General features: G+C 44.7%; 2 protein-coding genes across 2 annotated transcripts in view; both read right to left on the minus strand.

Annotated features, from left to right (window-relative positions):
- Window positions 1-273: 273 nt before the first annotated feature.
- On the minus strand, window positions 274-5,861 carry LOC115164378 (ankyrin repeat and death domain-containing protein 1B-like). Its single transcript, XM_029716797.1, has 15 exons — window positions 5,404-5,861; window positions 4,561-4,661; window positions 4,082-4,180; window positions 3,797-3,895; window positions 3,449-3,553; window positions 3,205-3,309; window positions 2,987-3,085; window positions 2,755-2,853; window positions 2,516-2,614; window positions 2,267-2,365; window positions 1,917-2,015; window positions 1,720-1,815; window positions 1,000-1,201; window positions 602-733; window positions 274-502 (listed from the first exon to the last, which is right to left on the minus strand). Exons 1-15 carry the CDS (start codon window positions 5,585-5,587, stop codon window positions 447-449), a joined length of 1,674 nt encoding a protein of 557 aa, XP_029572657.1. The 5' UTR covers window positions 5,588-5,861; the 3' UTR covers window positions 274-446.
- A 2,208-nt stretch (window positions 5,862-8,069) lies between these two features.
- polk (polymerase (DNA directed) kappa) overlaps window positions 8,070-13,354 on the minus strand; it is a 10,643-nt gene continuing 5,358 nt past the window's right edge. The window contains exons 12-16 of the mRNA XM_029716798.1: window positions 13,073-13,244; window positions 11,615-12,865; window positions 8,687-8,735; window positions 8,423-8,503; window positions 8,070-8,318 (exon numbers count right to left, since the gene is read on the minus strand). Coding sequence (XP_029572658.1) covers window positions 8,315-8,318; window positions 8,423-8,503; window positions 8,687-8,735; window positions 11,615-12,865; window positions 13,073-13,244 — 1,557 coding nt within the window. The 3' untranslated portion in view covers window positions 8,070-8,314. The remainder of the gene's footprint in view (window positions 8,319-8,422; window positions 8,504-8,686; window positions 8,736-11,614; window positions 12,866-13,072; window positions 13,245-13,354) is intronic.

Consider the following 13,354-nt stretch of genomic DNA (forward strand, 5'->3'; position numbering starts at 1 on the left):
CTCCAATTGACTCAAATGATGTCAATTAGCCTATCAGAAGCTTCAAAAGCCATGACACCATTCTCCAAGCTGTTTAAAGGCACAGTCAACTTAGTGTATGTAAACCTCTGACCCACTGGAATTGTGATACAGTAAATTATAAAGTGAAATAATCTGTCTGTAAACAATTGTTGGAAAAATTACTTGTGTCATGCACAAAGTAGATGTCCTAACCGAATTGCCAAAGCTATAGTTTGTTAACAAGAAATTAGTGGAGTGGCTGAAACACTTAGGTTGGAGTCATTAAAAGTCATTTATGTAAACTTCAAACTTCAACGGTACATGGAAATGTGTACTACTATAGAGCCATTGAAAAAGAACCACACAAATGCCCTCATTTGGGAAAATCTAGAATCTGGTTGACTGAATGTATGTCTGTCTGTAGATGTCGACACTTTCACCATCCTTTATGAAAGGATGCATTTCTTCATATCTCCCTCCTCTGTGTCCAGTCGTATTTTATCTGCAAAACAACCAAACAGACATCTATAATTCTCTGTTATGGCTTCAACATTAAGGTGATATTTTTTTCTATGAGGTAAGGGTCATGGACACACTATACCTGCTACAGTCTTTTTGTCTATGGCGAGCAGGCCCTGGTACAGCTCTTTAGCTGGATTCAACTGGGCCAGCTCTGACCCATGGAGCCAGATCAACAGCATCCTGTTCCCGTGGTCCTGGTAGCTCCGCTTCCCTACACACAAGCAGTGAACAGACTAAATGAGAACGTGTTCTCAGTCCACTTACCTGGTAAAATAAGGGCTGCATTAATAAAATAAAGCTAGTGTAGAAGCTTTCCTTGTTAAGTGTCCCAAAAACAAGCCACAATGCCAAGTAACTACAGAACAACACTTTAGAATCCCTCTTGCCATATCTTTACATTTTGTATTTATAATCAATGAGTTATTTTCTGATATTCCTGTGAATGATTACCCCCTGGGCTACACTGGGTTCTGTCACCTGTCCACTGCTCCTCGATGGCAGCCACCTGCTGCTCGGTGAAGTGCCAGTACAGCGCCAGCCTCTTCCAGTCACCCGGTTCCAGCAGGCGGTAGGCCAGGTGCCAGGCCGTACCGCGGACCTGTTTGGTCTCCGTGCGGTGGTCTAATTTAAACGTCAGCGGAGACTGGCTGTGAAGGTTCTCATTAAGCTCAGTGTTGGCCTGGAAGGGTAATCACATTAAGTCACCTCCTGAGAAAGGACACAAGCTTCACACACTGAGCACAGTGTCCATAGACAAGCACACGCAGGCCCATGCTTATTGAATGCCAGAGACACTTGTTTTGAGTGTCAGGTAGGGTTGGAAGAAACACAATAAAACTGACAGTGAAATTGGTTGTCAAGCATTTCAGCACAAATCATTTTTTCCACAGCCAGCATTAATGGTATTACAGGGATTCATCTGGAGCTGTGATGTTAGGAAATGAATAATCTGTGATGAATGTAATCTTTGATTTCCAGCTCCACTACAGTGCATGGATTAACAGATGACTATAGCAACATATTAGTCTCATTGATTGATTGAATTTACAGCATTTTATAATTTAAAAACACACATACAGCCATATCACTAATAGGGAGGACTCCCATAACAGTACACGGTCTGCATTCTTTCACAATTATATAAAAATAAACAAACACACAATGAAGTTATTTATTTCCATTATGGTCCTCCATTACCCTCCTCCATGTGAAATATCTCTCTGCCTTGATGATCATGTCCACGATGATGACCTCGTCTGCTCGGGCTGCCACACCCAGTGCTGTCTTACCCTGCTGCTCAAAACAAAGCAGAAAACATTGAGTGGGAAGTTGCAGTGAAAAGGAGAGGGGTCAAATTCAGGTTTACATCATAGCTGTGGTTGTCCATGTTCCACCTTGTCCTGGAGGGTCAGGTCCATCCCAGCTTTCAGAAGCATGTCAACAATGTCCACTCTGGCCAGCTCTGATGCTACATGCAGGACAGTCTGGGACCTCTAAGGAGGACAGACAGGAGCTCAAGGTACAAGTTGCCCTTCACCACAGATCTAGAGTCAGATTACCGAACTCAAACCCATAACCATTACAATACTTCTAAATCATTAGTTGCATCCCAAATGGCACCCTATTCCCTACATAGTGCACTACTTTGACCAGAGCCCATGGGGCAGAGAATAGGGTGCCATTTGGGATGCAACTGATGATTTCAAAATAGCATTAGGACTGAGTGCACGTGCGTTGTACATACGTGATCAGTGATGTTGAAGTTGCAGCCAGCCTCCAGCAGTGTGTGGATGACAGGGATGTGACAGTTCTTCACTGCCAGGTAGAGAGGAGCCTGGAGGTGCTGCCAACAGAGACACAACCAACATGGACCATTAGATAGGAACTCTCTCTGATGTCAGGTCACTTACTACTGAATAATTACTAGGATAACATGTTGGCTTCATTCATGTTTGACCAAGACTTAGTACGAATCCTCTATGCTCACTCTCACCTGGTTTTGTAAGTCCATCTGGGCCTTGTTCTCTATGAGGAGTTTCACCAACGATGTGTGGCCCTTCTCTGAGACAGGGTGTAGAGCACTGCTTTGGCCCTAAGGGGGGTGGTAAAGTACTGTAGTAGAAGAAACTGGGTCTGGAGGGATCCTTCCTTTAATGATTTAGTAACTTTGCCTAGTGGTGACCATTATACTGACTGGTTGGAGTGTGTGGTTGGTGTGGTTTGCTGGCGTACCATGGTGACAATGTTTGGGTCACAGCCTGCCTCCAAAAGAGCCTGGACACAGTCTTCATGGGCAGCGTCAGCAGCCAGGTACAGAGCCGTCTCCCCAAGCTGCCCCAGATACATCACTCATTGATCAGCTATTGACCTAAAGCAGCTACTGTATGGTGTAGGCATTGAGCAAACACAGTCACACATGCTGGCAATCAAACAGCCCCAGACAGTGTTTCCAGTGGGACTCTACCTTATTGACTTCATCACGAGTATCAAAGCTCTTCAACAGTAGCTGAACGGCATCCAAATGGCCATTGCTGGCAGCCAAGTGCAGAGGTGTGTCCCCATTCTAGCAATTAAAGAAAGAGGAAAAGCAGGAGGGTGGGAAGAAAGGAGAGATACACAGTAAACAGGAAGGGGAGATGGAGAAACAGTCGAACAGTCATACAGCCTCCTACACACACACACCTGGTCTTCCTCCATGGTGGCCATATCGTATGCCTCCTCCATCAACATCTGCAGCATCTCTACAGAGCCATGCTCTGCTGCCGACGCAAACGCCCTGTGTCCAGACTGAGAGAGAGAGAGAGAGAGAAGGAGGGGGAAGAGAAGAGGAGAGGAAGAAAAAGGGTCAGCTTACTGAACTTAGGCAGCCCAACCAACATTTGAAATGGATGCAATGGTTACTGATACTGTATGTCTATGCGATTACCAGGTCCTCCTTGTCCAGTTCTTTCATCATCAAGTCGTAGATAATGAACGTCACGATGTCGGTGTGGTTGTTGATGGCGGCACAGTGCATGATGTTCAGTCCCACCTGGGAACAGACAATACAACTCACCATCTCCATGCATGACACCTCAAGACAACTTGACATATTGGATTCTCCAATGGCTATGTAGAAATTGGCTCGGTGGTTGATTATTGTAATTGACATCCCAGATGGCTGAGATGACAGAGAACTTAGGTCTGACCAGCATGACAAGGAAAGGGGATATCTGAGACACATTCAAGGCCTTCTGAAATAACAGAGAGAATGTTTTAAACAGAGGCTCCCTACCACATTCTGAACAGTTGGGTCAGCACCAGCCTGCACAAGCAACTTCAGGATGGTTACACTCCCAAACCAGGCAGCCAGGTGGACGGCTGTCACTCCATGCTATGTGAGTATGTGTGGAAGAAATAGGGGGGAGAGAAATAGAGGGAAAGAAAAAGACAGAGGGAGTTGAGCCGTTTCATCTTCACAAACCACAGCCAATCTCTCCACCTGTCAGAATGTTTGTTGAAGAGGACAAGCTTAAAATGTCACCATCACTAACAATGGAATAGTGTTGTGTTGTCCTACCTTGTCTGCTTGATTGAGATTTGCTCTGCGCTGTAGAAGGACTTGGACGGCCTCTATGTTTTTTCCAGCTACTGCATAGTGCAGGGCAGTGCGATCATGCTAGGATCAATGCATGGGACAAGTTAATCGAACAAGTGACACAGAGCTGAATATATGGTGATATTAACTGCAGTGTGGCTAGCTGCAGGTAGCTTAGCGGTTAGAGTGTTGTACCAGTAACAAAAAGGTGGCTAGTTCAAATCCCTGTGCCGACTTGGTCAAAAATCTGTTGATCTGCCCTTGAGCGAGGCACTTAATCCAGGTTGCTCCAAGGTCCCTAATGGCTGATCCCTGGCCGGGACCCCACTCTCAGGTGGAGAGGGATGTGCAAAAAACACATTTCCATTTCATACTACGCACTTGTACATGGGTGAAACAGGACAAATATAAGCACCCTCTATTTGACCTTCGGTGTTTCATGGATATGAGGACTGACTCACCAAGTTCTTTGCGTCGACATTGACCGCTCTCCCCAGAAGCTTCATGGTCTGTACATCATTTATTTTTGCTGCGTCGATGTACTCCTTCTCTAGCGCCAACACTACAAACCCACAACCGAGACACAAGGTGCTTCACAATAAGTAATACATCAATATGCATGTTTTTCTTCTGAGAAAATGTTCTTCTTCAGAGCGTGTGAAATTGGAGTCACTTTGAATAGTATCAGGGTGGAATTAGTCATGTGTGTGTGTGTGTGTGTGTGTGTGTGCCCTATACAAACACAGCTCTTTCTCTGTGTTTGTAGAGCCTATACATCTGTCATGGGTAATGATTTGACTGGATGTGAACACCCAGTGTGCAAAGAGCTTGTAAGGTATGCCTAACACACCTCATAATCAAGAGGATAAGGATATTCATTGCTTGCTTTGATCTGTAGAAGAATTTGCTAGCATGAATATTCACCAATGTTGCTTAATTATTAACATATGATACCATAATTACAAGAACACACTTTACAATCCTATCAAATAGGGCAATTGCCAGGCTCTGTTTCCTCAGGCTATAATTTTAACTTTTAAATTGGACCTTATCCAACCACCTTAGTTGCCAGTGTTTACTTAAGTTAGATGACTTTGATAAAAACATTTCAAAAAATCTAAACGGGCTACCAGTCACTCACCCATTTCCATGAGTGAGTGCGCGCACACACACACACACACACACACACACACACACACACACACACACACACACACACACACACACACACACACACACACACACACACACACACACACACAAATGCGTGCATGCGTAAGCACACCCACAAACCTGGTACTCACACATCTCTTTATTATCGTAGCTGTTGTCTGTCTCCTCCGTCTCCTTGTTCTGTATAAAGTCTGTGAATCCCTTCACTGCTTTTTTTGATATTTTTTGTGTTTTAGGGTTCAGGTTTAGTTCCTTCAGCTGTGCCCCCATCCTCTCCTTCAGAGACTGTATCTCCTTCACGGGCCTTTTCTCCATGGTGAATATCTGGTGACTTCTCCCTGGAACCTGGGCTTGATCCCAGTCTGTCTCTGCTTTATACAACCTCTGCTTCTCTATACTGGTCTTGATAAACAACCATGTAGAATTACTGAATTAAAGCAGAAAGTCTGGTCAGGAACTGGAGCAGATACTGAGGAACCTGAAGAGAACTCTGTCAAATACACAAGTCTGATAACCCTTTCTCCTATACTGGTGTTATAGCATACACTGAAGCTCGTCCTGCTTAAGGAATACAAATTGGTGTGGGAATGGAGCAATGTATGTACATTTCCTGGGCTGGAGGGCTGACCTCTGTTTGCTCTAGAAGCTCACACCCTTCACATTGAGTGCATGATCAATATTGTGTCATGCACTACCTGCACATGCAGTCTAACATTGGAATAAACTGTATGAGTGCAGATTCATGAATCCCATCTTGTCATTCATTTATTTGATTAGTGACTAAGCGCCTACATGTTTGTAAAGTAGACTATCATTATATTATTATGAATCTAAGCTCCAATCTAAACTACAACAGCAGTCTAGGTCGTATGTGTGTTTAAATGGATTTGTACTAGCTATGGTTGGGTGATGTCAGATGTAGACTGACAGGGTTTCCCAAACAGGGTTTCCCAAACTCGGTCCTGCCCCTCCAGTGATATTCAACTCTTCCACTACGAGGTCCGGAGCCTGCTGGTTTTCTGTTCTACATGGTAATGAATTGCACACACCTGGTGTCCCAGGTCTAAATCAGTCCCTGATTTGAGGGGGACAATGAAAGAAAATGCTGTGGAATTGGCTTCGAGGTCCAGAGTTGAGTTTAAAGGTGCTAGAGTTTCAGCATGGAACGAAACAGGTGTGTGTGTGTGTCTCACACACATGATGGAGCAAAGTGACAGTCAGCTGATGAGGAACGGGCTTTCTTACCATGGTGAGTTAGGTTATAAATCATGATCTGGATAGAAGCAGTCTACCCTGTTCAGAACTGGATAATAATTGCTTTGCCTCATCCTCCTGTCATAATAGGCTATTGTTTGTTCTGTCTCATAAAGCTGTGATTGAGAATAGCCTAGACTTTCATTCTTGTTATTATTTAAAGTGGCAACTTTAAGACAACAGGCTATTAGAATATTTGGAAAATAGCCTACTTATCATAACTTTAATTTGTTTTAAAGTTATGGTAGGCCTAGCAGGATATATTATAGGCCATTTGGTTTTAACTTCGGATGGATGGATTTTTCTGACCGGATGGATAATTTTTCTTAATTAATAAGCTTAAACTTGATTAAACTTGTAATTATATTTTTCTATAGGCCATTGATATTGTTTGTTCGCTCTCATTATTAGTCCCCATGGCTACCCTACATTTTTAGGCCATTCAAACAACTTTTTGAGATGGAACTCAGATGAATTCATTGTTTGATCGGGAGAGAATGCATGCATAAAATGATGAAAGCATACCATACCCCAAACTCGGTCATATCGAATGGAGAGACAAGGGAATATAGCCTACGTTTTTTAAAACAGCTAGACACAATATAGTTAAGGAGTGTCCGTTATAAAAAATGAATAGGTTTAGACTATGAGGCCCATGTATCTGACAGAGCGAGAGAGAGGATATTTTCTGACTGGACATTTTGCGCTGAAATAGGCTATAGCAAATAGGAAGATAGATTACTGGGAATGTCCCTCGTGTGCTGCCCTGACCGACTTCGTTCTTGGCGTTCTGCGTGGCGTCAGTCAAGTTCAAATAGGCTAAACCATCGTCCGTCACATCACGATGTTGTCACTATTGACGATGGCTGTCAATCTGAATCGATAGACGATTCTATCGTAATAGCCTCATTTGTACTGTACACATTAAATGCTCATCACAATGACACAAGGAGAATAATTCATTGAGCCCAAGTTTTATTTTCCGTAAGAATAGCCTATGAAATTTGAATACAATAATATATATATTTTTTTATATATAGCCTATATTTAAGTTATCTTATGCAAAAATACACCATCTCATACTGGTATTCTATTCACAACCCTCTTCTTCACATACACGTGTTTAAAAGACTGAGGATCAACTCCATTAAAGCTTATTATTCATTACATTTAAAACGGTGCAAAACACAAGATGCAAAAACAGAGTTCCCTCATTCAGCAGAAGGTTGTAGTCTCTCTAGACACCAGGGTTGCCTCCTACAATGTTTCAATCACAGGAGGACGGCTCATAATAATGGCTGGAATGGCGTAAATGGAATGGTATCAAACACATGGAAACCACGTACGTGTTTGACCACCATTCCATTGATTCTCTCCCAGCGATTACTATGAGCTCAGCCACCCCAATTAAGGTGCCACCAGCCGCCTGTGGTTTCAATGGTCGGCTTAACACCTCTGTACATAATAGAGCGTCAGTTTGGCATAGAGGAACTACGTCACTACCTTATCTGCTTGAATAAACACAAAATAGTAGCTAGCAAGATGTAGATCAGAGGCTATTTTTAATAAGTGCATTTTGCATCAACTACCATCACTAAAACCCCTGCAAAGGTTCTGCCTGCTAACCTATGACCATTATGACTTCAAAAAAACTGCACAAGAGATAAAAATAAATTTATTTTGAAAGAAGTGCATCTTCAATGCTTGAGTAAGCAATCCAAATTCCCAGCAATCCAAGAAGTACTAGGTAGGTAGGGATGGTTGCTAGTGAGGTCACCAGCACTCCATTCACCTGAGATCAAGGTGACAGTCAGTCATTGTCACTGTCTGAGCAGAATACTTCATACACAGGATCCTCTGGGAGTAGTGTGTGTGTTGTCACCTAAACTGCATCACCTGAAGAACTTGTCAATGGTGTTCCAAGCTGGGCCCAGGGCTTTGGCCTTCTTAGAGGGGGGTGGGGGAGACAAGCCTCTCCTGGAAGTGTAGCAGAATAAAAACAGCACATTTTACTGCGGGATTCTCACTGTCTGCACCAGTATCTGCAACCATCTTATTGTGACGTACCACACAACATGTTGAATTAACTCCTTTGTGAATGTGCTGACTTTCAAACGTATCTCTCGCCCTCTTTTATATGTATAGGAGATGTAGTCATACCTTTTGCTCTTGCCTTTCTGTGGCGCTCTCTGCAGGGGCTGCTCGCTCTCTGTGGAGGGAAACACGAAAAACTCCATCAGATTCTTCCGCTAAAAACAGAATGACGACTGTCTATGTCCGGCAAGTCATTTGTGTTCATTTCAAAGCTATAAAGACTAATCTCCCAGGCAGGGTAGGTAAGGAGAAACTGGGAGAGACCATCTTTCCATTGTCAGAATTCAATGGGTGAAGAAGGGATTTACCAGTGGCAGAGAGCAGGGCAGGGGAGCCCCCACAGGGTGAAATGAGATGTCTTCTTTCTCTCAAAGGGAATCAATACACAGCCAGCACTGGCCTCACACTGACCAAACAAATCCTTCTAGTTTTAACCATAAGACTTCAGGACATTGTAATTCATTTTCGTGATGCAAAATAGCTTTCAGCGTTAACCTAAATGAATAAAACCAGACAGAAAGTATGTATAAAAAATAACTGACCTACAATCAGGTTCATAATTATTGGCACCCTTGATAAAGATGAGCAAAAAAGACTGCTGTTTTCAGTACTCCAGCCCCCTCCCCTGTTTTCAGTACTCCAGCCCCCTCCCCTGTTTTCAGTACTCCAGCCCCTTCCCCTGTTTTCAGTACTCCAGCCCCTTCCCCTGTTTTCAGTACTCCAGCCCCCTCCCCTGTTTTCAGTACTCCAGCCCCTCCCCTGTTTCAGTACTCCAGCCCCCTCCCCTGTTTTCAGTACTCCAGCCCCTCCCCTGTTTTCAGTACTCCAGCCCCTCCCCTGTTTTCAGTACTCCACCCCTCCCCTGTTTTCAGTACTCCATCCCCTCCCCTGTTTTCAGTACTCCAGCCCCCTCCCCTGTTTTCAGTACTCCAGCCCCTCCCCAGTTCAGTACTCCAGCCCCCTCCCCTGTTTTCAGTACTCCAGCCCCTCCCCTGTTTTCAGTACTCCAGCTCCCTCCCCTGTTTTCAGTACTCCAGCCCCTCCCCTGTTTTCAGTACTCCAGCCCCTCCCCTGTTTTCAGTACTCCAGCCCCTCCCCTGTTTTCAGTACTCCAGCCCCTCCCCTGTTTTCAGTACTCCAGCCCCTCCCCTGTTTTCAGTACTCCAGCCCCTCCCCTGTTTTCAGTACTCCAGCCCCTCCCCTGTTTTCAGTACTCCAGCCCCTCCCCTGTTTTCAGTACTCCAGCACCCTCCCCTTGTGAGGATAATGACCCTGAGCCTTTTTGTAATATGTTTTATGAGATTGGAGAACACACTGGGAGGAATCTTACACCATTCCTCCATACAGAATCTTTCCAGATCCTTGATATCCTTCGTCTGCGCTTATGGACGGTCGTTTTCAATTTAACCACAGGTTTTCAATGGGTTTCAATTCCAGAGACTGAGAAGGTCATTGCAAAATGTTGATTTTGTGGTCAATTAACCTGTGGATTTTGACGTGTGCTTGGAGTTATTGTCTTGCTGGAAGATCCACTTGCGCAAATGTCAGCCTCCTAGCAGAGGCAACCAGGTTTTAGTCTAAAATGTCCTGGTACTTGGTCAACTTTATGATGCCGTTGACCTTACCAAGGGCCCCAGGACCAGTGGAAGCAAAATAGCCCCATAACATCAAAGATCCACCACCATACTTTACCGTAGGTATGAAGTACTTTGTCTACATACAGTATGCTTCTGTTTTTCGACACCAAACCCACCACTGGTGTGTGTGGCCAAAGAGCTCCATCTTCATGTCATCTGACCATAGCCTGGAGTTTGATAAACGCCATTGGAACCGGTGCTATGGTCAGATGACATGAAAATAGAGCTCTTTTATGTCAAAACCTGGTTGCCTCTGCCAGGAGGCTGACACTTGGCTTCAAGTGGATCTTCCAGCAAGACAATAACCCCAAGCACTAATCAAAATCCACAAAAATCTACATTTTGCAATGGCCATCTCAGTCTCTGGACTTGAACCCCATTGAAAATCTGTGGTTTGAATTGAAGAGGGCAATCCATAAGAGAAGACGAAGGATAAAAGATCCGTCCCAACATGTTCTATAATCTCATAAAACATTTGAGAAAAAGGCTCAGGGTCGATATCCTCACAAGTGAGGGTGGTGGAGTACTGAAAACAGGGGTGACAATAATTCTGACCCTATCTTTTAGAGATGTTTAAAACAACTTATTAGAAAAATATTTTTCTCTGAGCAGTTGTATTAGTATAAAATAATATACATTTCCCAACTTTTCTGCATACAATATAGCTCAGTATTTGTATTATTTTATACAGTCTTTCTTGCTCATCTTAATCAAGGGTGCCAATAATTATGTATAAGACATTCAGGAAGAATCGAAAATTCTAAAAACTATGAATTTATAAGTATTTTTTGTATGGCTGGATTACCAACCAAGCACGCAGGGCACATGCCCAGGGGCCCCGGTTTGGGTACCCATATATTTTTTTATAATGTTTGAGCATAAGAACACAGGGTGCGGGGAGCTGACCTTTCAAAGCAAGCACTTATTCTAGGCCCACCACGTGGCCAATTGGCATGGTATTGCATGAGAGGGTGCGGCCCTTGGGACTTTACCATGTTGGTAAGTTTCACAATTAGGCATGGCAAAATCTGTAGAATTGCAGAAAACTTGCTTTCACGTTGCAACATTTCCTGTAAAACAACACATTTTTCTCTATGTCCCCCGACACGCCCACCACCTAAGTCTCTTTTTGATTTAGAAAAAACAGAGTTTTACTCAATATATAACCACAATTTACAATCTCCTGCATTACATATTGAGTAGGAAGAGGCAGAAACAGGACCCATGCAAGCACTGGGGATGAGACTGGTGGTGGCAGCACATAGAAAAACAGAGTGGAGAAGTCCCTGGTTTATTTGAATGACAATGGCAGTAATGCATGATCATTCAGTAAATAAAACATCTCTGAAACACAGACCTTTGTGGGCAGCAGGTGGTGCAGTGTGGGTGGTGCGGTCCACAGGTGCCAGTCCCCCAAGCTCATGCAGGACTTCCTGGTTCAGACAGAGGTCAACGTGTAGGTTAAAAAGGGTGAGGTCATTGGTGTCCTGGGTCTCCTGACACACTGGACAGGTGAGGGCGGGGCCTCTGTGGTCACGTGACTCAGGCTTGGGCGTAGTCATTGGCCGAGGGCCACCGGTGGACAAGAGACAATCCCGAACATGAGGGTCACTTTGAGATGAACCCTTCAGGGTGTTAGGGTCTGTACCTCTATGTATAGATACACCTCCATTTGGACAAGTGTTAAGGCAGACAGGGTTCAGGCCCACAGCGCTTAGTGGAATATTAGCTGTACTAGTCTCATATAGAAGTAAACCTGTAGTGGACTCTGTATGATCACCTGCACTTGAGTCCAATTGAAGGCCCACTGAGTCCAACATGCACCTACTGAGCAGCTCCCTACCTTTCTCCATCGCCCCCTCCTCCCTCTTCCCTCCAGTTTTCTCATCCTCCTCCTCCTCCTCCTCACAGACACTGGGGCCTCTCTCTAGTTCTGTGTCTGTGTGGTTGTTTTGCCCCATAGTAACCCCACTGAGACACTGGTCAATGTGTCTGTTGAAGACTGTCAGCTCTGTGGTGTTCACCTCCCTGAAGCATACAGGGCAGGTCAGACTGTCTGTCCCTGACTCTGGCTCTGTTGAACAGCATGATGAAGTAGACGCATGGGCTGTAGGTTCATGTGTCATTTTGTCCGAAGCTGTCAATGCACTCATAGAGATGTGTGTCTCTGCTGATGTATTTGTATTCTTCGGAGTGTGTGTCTGTGTCCCTTTGGGGTTGGTGGTCGATGAGGCTGGGCCCCATCTGGTCTCGAAGCCATTCCAATCTCCCTTCTCTGGTGGGTCCTCTCTCTCAGCTTGCAGCCGCAGACTCTGGGCGTGAGCTCTCTGCAAGAAGGACTGCTGGTCCTCCCCAGTCCTGCCCACCTCCACCCCTCCCCGGCTGGGTACCCAGGCGTGACCCTCCTGCCCCTGTCTCTGCTGTACCAGGGAAGGGCAGGCAGAGGGCTGGGTCAGGCCTGGAGGCTTAGGTAGATGTTCTTTCACAGGCTTGTGGGAGATCTGGGAGGTGCTACTAGAGTTAGTCTGTTTTTTATGGAGAAATCCCACAATGCTCTTCTGCAGGGGTTTCTTGTCGTCAGCGCTGGCGAAACTGGAAACCCGAACGCCTGCAGACACGTAAGCGTTGATTTAAAACTGCAGTCAATTGTTTAGTTCAAGCTTCAAGTTCAAATATATGAATTATTAACAGAATCAGTAGAATGTATTTCATATATTATTGTTATATACAACATATATGAAAGGTGATATTAATGTATTTTCTTGCCAATGGGACACCACATTTAAACCGGCGGGAGAAGGTAAAGTAAGATTACCCATAAGCCTCAGTCTCAGTGGCTGGGGGCTGACGTTGTCGATCTCAGTCTTCAGCAAGTCCTTAGCGACAGCAAAGAGCTCTTCCGTCGTAGCAACGGCACACGGCAACGTCCACGCTCTGGTTTTCACCTCAAAGTTGACATTTTTCAGCTTCAACGTCACCGTCTTGCCCTGGAAGAACACAGAGCAAATGAAAGGGTGAAGCACAGATTACATCTGGTCGGACCTGGGGAAGGAGTCAAAAGGACTGAACAGACATTGATTTGACTGATAGATGACAC

This window comes from Salmo trutta, chromosome 27 (assembly GCF_901001165.1).
Source record: "Salmo trutta chromosome 27, fSalTru1.1, whole genome shotgun sequence".
Taxonomy (NCBI): Eukaryota; Metazoa; Chordata; class Actinopteri; order Salmoniformes; family Salmonidae; genus Salmo; species Salmo trutta.

What these genes read in the sequence shown, in the direction of transcription:
- LOC115164378 (XM_029716797.1), bottom strand. Translation starts at nt 5,587, where the DNA reads ATGGAGAAAAGGCCCGTGAAGGAGATACAGTCTCTGAAGGAGAGGATG. An exon ending in CTCGTGATGAAGTCAATAAG is followed by an intron (nt 2,854 to 2,986) that starts GTAGAGTCCCAC and finishes TATCTGGGGCAG; the next exon opens with CTTGGGGAGACGGCTCTGTA. An exon ending in ACCTGACCCTCCAGGACAAG is followed by an intron (nt 1,816 to 1,916) that starts GTGGAACATGGA and finishes TGTTTTGAGCAG; the next exon opens with CAGGGTAAGACAGCACTGGG.